Consider the following 10,420-nt stretch of genomic DNA (forward strand, 5'->3'; position numbering starts at 1 on the left):
ATTACCACAAATCACAGAGGAGGGAAAGTATATTCCACTCAAAACCGATATTTAAGACTCTTACTACTATTCATAGAGTTTGTTGTAAAGAACTCTAAGGAATTAAGATCATTAAGAGTTACATCTGTACTTAGGATTGAGTCCGCAGATAATCTGAGCATTTCTCGAACTCAACTTCTGCATTTGACTGGCAAATAATATCAAAATCGGATTCATTTTTCTATTTTGCAAGACTTACTCATGTTTTTATTTTGCAATGTAATGAGTAAGAGTGACGATCATGTAATTGAAGGAATAACTAACTAACTATCATATTCATTGTTTAGTTATGACATCTGTGGTATCGCAGTAGTTCAAGTCTTTAACATTTAATTTATAATGCAACACATTATTTCAGTACATAGATAAGGTTTACAATAAATAGTATAAACCTGTATTAGATATTAACTTATAAATAGGTTGACTTTTATCAATTGATCAAATTATCAATTTTTTCTCTTTAGTAAAGTGCAATACAAAAAAGTAGTTTTATATATGTATATATTATATATATATTCAAAAAGTTTTTCTACACAATTATAAAAATTCGTGCAGTACAAATTTTTGTAAAAAAAGAGGGATGGGGAAGGGGGGTTTGAATATAAGTGTCTATTTATTTTGAGGTGAATTTAAGGCAGTTACCATTTCAAAACACTTACGAATGAACACGTTACGTCAAAAGGGAGACAGACATTGTTAAATTGTTTCAAAATGCCCTATGAATCAAAAATGTATACGCGTGACGTATATTTACAGGTGTTATAAATCTAGTAAATCATATCTAGTACTTATCTAGTATGTCTAGCAATGGGTGTAAAGCGAGAAAGAAATTAAGAGCTGTCTTTGAGGAATGAAGTAAAAACCTTTTATAATCCAGTTAGAAGACTATTAAAATTTATATCAAGCTATCTATCTACAAAGTAATTTCAATTCAAGCGAAGACGAAACAAATGAAATTCTCTGTAGACAACTTTTAAAGTCAGATAACTAGTACAAATTTGCCACAGTTTACTGCTGTAATGTACATTCGCATTTTGAGTCATTATATTATTTTGAATTATTAAATTTATATTATTTTCAATTAGATTTAAAAAACTATTTCAATATTTCAAATTGTGTGTGCCATACATTTATATTTTGTCACAAATTCTGAAGAAAAATAATAAAAATCCCTTAAATAAGTCGCAAACATGATAGACTCATTCAGAGGGATAGATATATTTGCTAAGTCATTGAAATTTCTTTAAAATCTATTATTGTAGATTTTTTAGAGTCTTGTTTCAAGTTATTATAAGAAAACTAACTGATATTAGCGTTGCTCCTAGAAATAGTATACAGTAAGCGAAAAATTGATTTTTTTCTAGGCATCTTAATAAGTAGTTTTCCTCTCAAAGTGCATTCAGTAAATAATTTCCTTCTTATATATTTATTTTTATTGCATATAAGTGCTTAAGTAAATTTTATAATAATTTTGAATATAAAAATTTTATATCTAACAAGCGTGAATCTTACTATTATTAATTTTTTCCTTTGAATTGTCTTTAGTATATAAATACGCACACATCTTAGCGATTCTATCATGAAACCTTAAACTAGAAAATTTACAAAATCAATTAAAAAATAAGCAAACAGTTCGAATTATAATATAAATACCACATACACATGCTAAACATACGTAGGTTATCACAGGGACTTGTTTTTTTTTTTTTTTGGTATTTGTGATGTGATATTAAAAAGGTATAATGATTATATTTTGTAGAGGAAATGTAAGTTAATATTATATCAAAACAGGAAAGGATTAAGATTAACTACAGCTATTGTTATGACAAGTGCCATCGCTTTTAGCAGTTCTTTAATGTGCACGTTGAAAAATTACGCGTAGTTTTCACTATTCACAAAGATGGTGAAATCGTTGGCATTTGCAAATTTAAAAAATAATAATTAATTTACTCAAAACGAAATAAATAATTTTCTTTTTAATATTTTCTGGGTTTTTGAGAACGTGTCAACATTGCATGACATTACATGCGACACAAAGGATCCCGACTACGAATCTCAAACTGTCTGGTAGCTCCCACAAAACGAACGACAAAGGCAGCAGGCAAACAAAATAGTCAATAACTGCAAGACAAGAAAAATACAAATACATGAAAATCGTCTTTTTTTAAAAATGTGAACTTTCCCAAGTTCAATACGCTAGAGAGAATTTGGTAAAGTTAATAAACTTAGCGATACAAAGAAAGCCATGAACTGTGTCATGAACAAAGAGAACGATTTTTATAAGAATTTAAATCAATTTACGAAACATGCCTTGACGCGTGGATGCAGACGTTTACGATGTAAGTAAAAATAAATACGAGCGAGGAGAAGTTTGGATAGAGTGTAGCAGAGCATTGCCGGATTTACTTTTAGAAAAATCTTTTAGATATCTTTGGGGCATTTGTATTAATTTTTTCAACCAACACCGGTTTATTTCTTTTGTAAAGATCTATTGGTTACGAACGATGATCATCAGTCAATATCTGTTATAAGTTGTAGGTTACAGCTTTTTGTCTGCTGTGTGCCTAATTGTGACATGATTGTTTCCGTATGGTCGTTATTGAGGTAGGTGTCACGCTGAAATTTTCCATCTCAACTTTGGCGATCATACACGCTTCAAGAACAGGCAATTTGTTTTCTGATGTTACAAAGAGAATAGTGAGTCTAATATGGAACCATTTTTCTAGGAGGAATATCAAAAGTGTGTCAGAAAATATAAAAATTTGTTTCGTGTTGGTAATATCGTTAGCAAAAGTTTTTTAAAAGTTGAAAAGTGATGCTAAAGCTTTTTTATAGGGAGAATTGTAGTCATGGAGAACAATAGAAAACATATTTTATCGCGTTTGAAACTGCAAATGAACTGGATATGAAAACTTACCTGAATAGTGGCGACACCCAAAACGACACCAGCCAAAACTAAAGCGTTCGAATCCAAAATATGAATTAATTTATTTAAACAACCGTCTGGACTGGCATGAGCTGTAGTGCATTTATCTGCTTCGTTAAGAACAATGATTGGGCAACAAGATGCATGCAGTGTTGTATTATGATACACTGCCTCCCAATCGGAAGGACCGTACGTTCCGCAGCACTCCAACTAAATAGAAAAATGCATAATTACTAAAAAAATAATAGACCATTGTCAACGCGGTCGTTAAGTTGCCAAAGCTAATATAAATAAATTAAATTTTACTTTCCGGCAGTAAAACACACAGTAAATTTAATTATAATCCTTCAAATAAAACAGACAAAAGAACAAGAAAGTTCTATTTGACATAAAGAAAATGTTGATTGAGCGCATGTCGATTAAGGATTATAGCAATCAATTATTAGGTGATTGGTAAATACTTAAACGGATCAGGTATTTTCTGTGTTTTTTCAATTTTTCATCTCAATTTAGGTTATCGTTAGATCGGCAATAACAAATCTCGCGCGAATGAACATAAGAATAACGATGAAATGCGCGACAGAGTCTCATTTCCACATTTATTTTAAAAAGTCTCTGGCAAATCGAAGTCACGTTAATAATGACTCAATCAGTGAGCTCGCACGTAGTTTTCTATTTCGGGTTTGTAAATTTCGTTTCTGAATAATTTCTAAGGAGTAGTGAGTTGATGGCACTTGAGAGCATATAAATTTGTCTCGATATCGAATGTAAAATTTCCTGTTCGTACGATAACACAGGAAAAATGTGTTTGCGTTTTGTAGCGCTAGTTACGAAAGAGATCTTAAACTGGTCCCAGCCTATAATGTTTAAAACATTTAGTTACCTCAGATTGCAGCAAAGACCACGCATCACGATAATCATCACGCTCGTTATAATCCCTCATTGTGACATTAAATTGGGCTTCCATAATGCGACGTAGGCCAGCATGTTTCATGTAACCAGCTATACCCAAGCCAATTTCACATATAAAAATAGCAAACGCTAAAATAGCGAAGGATAAAATCATGCAGCCGTTTTCTTTAAGTGCACCACAACAGCCTAAGAAACATATGAATGCCACTATCGAACCGATTATTATCAGTATAATTGGAGCCGTCCATATCTGTTCGCTAACAAAGTTCGAATAGTGCGAATAATTCAATTGCACCATAGCACCAACGAATAAAATCAAAAGGCCCGTTAGCTGAGGGATATATCAAAAAGAAATTTTAATCACAAGCTCGATGTAATTCCAAACTATATTGCACTTACCGCAAATAACAAGTTGCAAAAAAATGTTATGCATTTTATACATCCCAAACCTGAAGCCATTTTGGTGAAGTTAGCACGGAGTTAAGAATCTGCAAACAATACAATCGTCTAAAAAAAATAATAATAATATTTAGCTTATTTTTGAGACTATTTACATATTAAGAATTTGTACTTTAGCTTGCAAGTTGATTACATTAAAGTATAGAACTATAGACGCTTAACGTCTACGACGATAACCACACGTTCCCAATAACAAATCGATACTAACTTAACCATATCACTTAACAAGAAAATGTAGCTACGCAGACAATAAAAATCTCGACTAATGAACTCCCGCTCATACCATTTCTCCATGTGTGGCCAGTTTCAATTATATGAACTTCAAAGTATTGAAACAAGGGTTTAAAAATGACATATAATATATATTGTCTTGTTCAACCACAAACCATTACATTTGAAACGCAAGTTTGGGGTGTTTTTCGTAAGGTGAGGCAAGAAGATATTTATTATTAAATGAATACATTTCTGTCTATGAATAAACCAGATATTCGAATTTAAAAAGTACAAACCCGAGGAACTGTGTTCTTTGGCCATCTACTGAAGGGTGGCCAAAATATGAATGAATATCATGCTTAACGGAAGTTTATTGAACCTAAAATGGTTTAGTGATGACTTGGCCTTAAAAGCTACAAATAAATTAACAAACAAATAAATAAAAATAGTAATTTTTTTCCGTTTTTACAAGTAGATCACACATTTTAAAATTCCACTGTACCAGTTACTTAAGAACGCTCATGCCGAGTTTCATAAACCTGTTTACAATTTTATTACTGAAAGTACCAAGAAAAACTGGATGGACTGACGAGGCCAAATCGATGGTAGAATCTTGTATGAGAACCCATATATAAAAATGGCTACATGATTTAAAATAATAAAGCTTCCGATTCTCAATCAATGGACAATCGGATAAACAAAAGTCTGTCTAGAACATTCCCTTTAGATATGTCCTCTATATGTAACGGCTATATATTGACTTTGCGAAATTTCTAAGATGTCTTCTGGTCTTTGCAAACGAATTCATTACACTAATATAAGCTTTAACTTCCGGCTTGGCAATAGCGGTGATACTTAATGTGTTTAATTATCCTGCTAATGTACTTTCAGCAAACCATTTAATAGTTTCTATCTTGAGACTCGCTTTCCGATAATATGGTTACAAAGCAGTTAGCAAGTAGTAGTTAGCAATCACTGCACGACCTAACAAACCGATAATAAATTTATAAAATATTTAAAGCATCCAACGATAATATAACTTTTATTATAAGAAATTGAAACTTTTATATCAACAGTTGCAGGGTTTCCCAAAGTTATTCGAGTTACATTTAAAAGATTTTCGTAAGTCTTTATTAATAATTGCATCTATTTGTAATTTGTGCACATATGCATAACTTGTTATACTTACATACGCATACACATATATTTCCATACATATTTCTATTTCAAAAAGCTGTAATGTGGTAGTAGAGTAAGCTGTTCTACATAGAAATTGGTTTGAAATGCAAATTGCCGAGAATTGGCACATATGCACATTCATACACATGCTGTACATAGGTGACTGCAGTTTGGGTCGGTCGTCGTATTACTAGCAATTGGTTTGACCCAATTTCCACAAATCGATATTCTAAAATGCAGTTAATGTTTACCCAAAAAGCAAACACATACATAAGTATACATCGAAATATTATATTAAATAATAAACATATTTTATTAAGAGGATTCAGAACGAAAGAATACTTGAAAAAGTAAAAGCAATATTTCTGCCGCACTAACATTTTCAATTGTTCATCTTAAGCCACGTACTTTACCCCGATTTGTCGACACCGCCATTAATCTTCTTATGACCCTATTTTACCAATAACTATTGTGCTGGAAATGACTAGAAGATCGGACATAAATAATTTCATTTTTTTTTATAATTTCTAGTTAATAAAGCAAAAAGTCTGCTGTTCTTCACTAAGCCATGATGGGAGCAATTCCACGACGCTTATGTAACGAAAAGATTGTTCATTATGAGACCCATTCTTGAATATGCTTCATTAGTTAGGTCCTCTAGTTATATTGACCCAGTTTACTCTGGCTTAGATTAATTGATTTACCCGCACTAGAGGATAGCGCAGGTTTGTTGTAAGCATTACTGTTGCTTTTGCTGCACGGCACAATTGATACGCCGGTTTCACTAAACAATATTAATACTAACGTGCTTCGTCGCGTAATTCACCAATTTAGTTAATTACATTTACTCAACATCGACGTAATTATGAGCGGTTTAATCTCCTTCTTTGCAACAATTTTAATAAAGTTTACTATTTAATTTCCATTACGGAGTTGAGCAATTTAATCAGAGCATCTACTCCGAAATCTTTGACGCTTGTCAAACTTTCCTTTCTCTTTTCCTTGTTTGTGGTATTCTTCCATCCTATACTTATAAAGCTTTATACGTACGGATCACGGACGTACTTCTACATTCCCTTTTGTTTTTTTGTTTATTTACATATGTATAATGTGAGTTTTTTTATTGCCTTTTCTTTTTTTTCTATCCTAATTTAACTTAACATACTTACAGAATAAGCTTTCAACTTCACGTTTTAGGTTAGTACGTACTCGACTGATATGAACTGTAAGTGAATCATATATATGTATTTATATATAAAGAAATCAATAATATTCGTCAAATTTTATGCCATAAGTTTTATATTTGCCCAGGAAACATAAATATATATATACATATACACCAACAAGAGCTAAAAATAGGCACCAAACATCCTATGGAATATAAAGGTTCTTAATCGGTGCGAGCTACTGATTATCTCTGTTAAGTTTATTATTAGAGTTATCAAGATTGCAAATAGCGAACTATAAGTATATCATAACTGGTGGCCACAAACCAGATTAAAACGTGGGAGTGATGGGCCTTAAAATCAACGAGTAAGAAGTATGTTCGATAGTGAACGAATCTCTCAAACACACTGCTTTTATCCTAAACCAGATTTTTTTCTATTTTTGTAGAGTAAAAATGATAATTTACATTGCGTATCTGTTGTGATTTATGAATAAAGAGAAAACCGCACAGAAAACAAAGGTATTCTAATTACATACCTTTGCGGTTTTTAACCGGCTTGGGCCATATTCAGATTCTTTTGCAAATTTGAAGGCGATTTCTTCATTTGCCAATGGGAGAATGTTTACTATAGTAACTACACAGTTGGACAAACATGTTTAGGTGCGTTGCGAATATTTGATAGAAAAAACCTATGGGGACAGGCACTTTTGTGCTTTTGACTTTTTGTCGCCATTAAATTACGAAAGTAGATCGTAAGAATTAAGGGGGCTGATTGCCCAAAAAGCTAAAAATGATCAGAACCGTCAACAATGGTTAAGATTGCGATGCAAGGTAAGTGTTGTTAATAATCTTCATATCCACAAAGCAAAAGTAGGAGAGTACTGTTTAAGCTGTTCAGATTATTCAACTGCAAAATCGCGAAGAGAAAACTTAAATGCAAGAAATTAAATTAAATCTTTCTGCAATAGCAAAATCAAGGCAGTTCTATTGAAAATTATTGTAGCATTCATAATAGCCAACAGAACTGACTTTTTTTAATTATTACCAAATCTCGAACAATTTTTAAATGACAAGCTCTCTCTGCCGAAGAAAGAAGTCGTAAAAGCAATCGATTATTATTTAGAGGTCCTTTACAAGAGGAAACTTATTTAGGGTCTCATTGGAAAAGATTTATTAAACTTAGGAAATACATTATGAATATTCATTATACAGTTACGAAATATCTGGATGACTTAAATTGATAGCTATTGGTCGCACTTTCGAATGTTAAGAAACTTAAATTATACCATTATAATTTATCGTTCAAAGAGAAAAAAAAGAGATGAAAATTTGATTCACTTCGACAATTACTGAATAAAATATTCTTTAGCGCCTTTGAGAAGTTTAGAGCAAACTGAAATTCAATTAAAAGACCCGCAATTAATGATGTGCTTTACAGTCTTTTTAATATTAAACTGCGCTGCTACGCGACAACCCATTAGTGCCAAAGACAAATATAATTTTTTTATGTTAAATTATTATTGTAGATTGAACGGTAGAGATCATAGTACTCACTTTAGTTTATTAGTGCACTTGACAGAATTATTATTATTATTTTTTTTAATAATATGCGAATTTAGAGTTTCAAGCAACAGGTTAAAGAGATCAGAACGGTTTAGTTGAACTCTACTGAAATTCACAAAAATTAATTTTAAATTAATTTAAGTGTCACAAGCTTAGGAGCTAATTGAAGTTATCGGAAAATTTATTTTTACTCTAGCTACGCGAATACAAGTTTAATTTGAGTAGGTAGGAGTGAATGATTGTTGGAAGTAGACATTATTTCTCTTAAAATTAATTAAGCTTTTGAAAGGTGAGTGCAGATTTATTTCCTGGTTCTGACAATTTTTCCCTCTCTTGCTTTCTTTTCTCTTACACATAATTCGGACATGGAAAATGCAATTCGAAGCATAGTATTGAAACGCAAGTTAAGTTTATCGCTAAACTCCAACTGCTTTGTTTAGAATATATCTTACCACTAACTGCATTATCCCATGCTTCTTCTTGAAGCACACGTATTGTCATTAAAGTTTGATAAAAGCCGGCAGTGTTACATTCATTTTAAATCTATAGCTGGTGGGGTACCTGTAAATATTCATCTTGACCTTTATTTGGTATAATAATCACTCAGAAAACGAAGCAATTAGGTAAACTAGACTGCAGATCGTTGTTGTTTGTTAATCACTTAAAAGAAAATTAAGAACCTTGAAGTTATTACTTCACTCAAGCGTTTCGCTATATAAACACGTCTATCTATTTATAAACACGTATACATATAAATTTATGCGTATAAACAGTTCTTGATAAACAGTATGACGTTAAACTTTTCTTGCAAAGTAGTGAATAAAAAGAGTTTGACATTGTACAAAACTATGCTTTTTTAATATTTACCTTTAAAAAATTATATTAGTTTTTATTTAAACCAACAGCAAAATATCCCACTTTATTTGTATATAAGACTTTAAAAACTTTAGCAGAAAGATAAATGCGATGTTTGTCGTCCGTTTGTTTCAGCATCACTCACAGTGCGTTATCTATATTGAAATGCCTTTACTGTTTAGTTTCAAAGCGAAGAGAGAAAGAAAACACCTTTTAAAAGTAGTGTTACCAGTTTTTAAAGATTTTGGAAATATCCCATTTAATAAAAGGGGTTTTAAAAAATACAAAAGAAGTAAGCACTAACTACGAAAGCTAAGTTTCATTGTCGATTTTCCTTCTTTTGTTTTAGATATATACTATTATTGCATTTGGCCTTTGCCATCAACTCATATATTTCTCCACACCAGCATGGCTTTCGGAAAGGAAGATTTACGGTCACCAATATGTTAGAGTTTACTTGCTTTGTTTTGAAGGCACTTTCTAGTGGCTCTCGCACTGATGTAATATATACTGATTTAAGCAAAGGATTTGATTTGGTTAACCACTTACTTATCTTTAAACTCCAAGCCTCTGCCTTCCCTTTTTATTTAGTTAAATGGATAAGATCTTATGTGCACAGTAGACCAGAGATTTAAGATTTTGTTTAGCTTCATCAGCTCGGATGAATTCACCGTGACGTCTGGCGTACCTCAAGGCAGCCACTTAGGTCCCACAGCCAGATGTTAATGTAAGTTGATGATGTGAAACTGTTTTCTTCTTTCTCCGTAGAATCGCAATCACATCAGCTTCAAAGTGACTTGAATAATTTGATTGCATAGCGCTCTTTGAATCTTCTGAAAAAAAATCTAAGTAAACCTTAGAAGCTTTCTTTTTCAAGAAGGAAGTCATTCATTATACAGTATTTCATTGATTCGCATAGGTTGGAGGACGTCGAATCGTTCACAGATTTAGGTGTTCTATTTGACCATAGGTTACGTTTTAACTTACATATTGAGCTCTCGTTAAGCAAAGCTAGGTCCGCGCTTGGTTTTATAAAGAGGTGGTGCAAAGAGCTTGAGGATCTTTACATTACGAAAAGGTTGTACATTTGTTTGGTTAGACCTATA

General features: G+C 32.0%; 1 protein-coding gene across 2 annotated transcripts; it reads right to left on the reverse strand.

Moving 5' to 3' along the window:
• Positions 1-228: 228 nt before the first annotated feature.
• On the reverse strand, positions 229-9,474 carry LOC119640616 (CD63 antigen). 2 transcript variants are annotated; one of them, XM_038038783.1, is made up of 5 exons: positions 9,327-9,474; positions 4,277-4,384; positions 3,849-4,208; positions 2,957-3,175; positions 229-2,160 (listed from the first exon to the last, which is right to left on the reverse strand). In XM_038038783.1, exons 2-5 carry the CDS (start codon positions 4,334-4,336, stop codon positions 2,095-2,097), a joined length of 705 nt encoding a protein of 234 aa, XP_037894711.1. In that variant the 5' UTR covers positions 4,337-4,384; positions 9,327-9,474; the 3' UTR covers positions 229-2,094. The 2 variants fall into 2 exon arrangements, with proteins under 2 accessions (XP_037894711.1, XP_037894712.1); XM_038038784.1 differs by lacking the exon at positions 9,327-9,474 and adding an exon at positions 4,449-4,514.
• Between the last annotated feature and the right edge of the window lie 946 nt (positions 9,475-10,420).

The sequence above is a fragment of the Glossina fuscipes genome, unplaced genomic scaffold (assembly GCF_014805625.2).
Source record: "Glossina fuscipes isolate IAEA_lab_2018 unplaced genomic scaffold, Yale_Gfus_2 121, whole genome shotgun sequence".
NCBI lineage: Eukaryota > Metazoa > Arthropoda > Insecta > Diptera > Glossinidae > Glossina > Glossina fuscipes.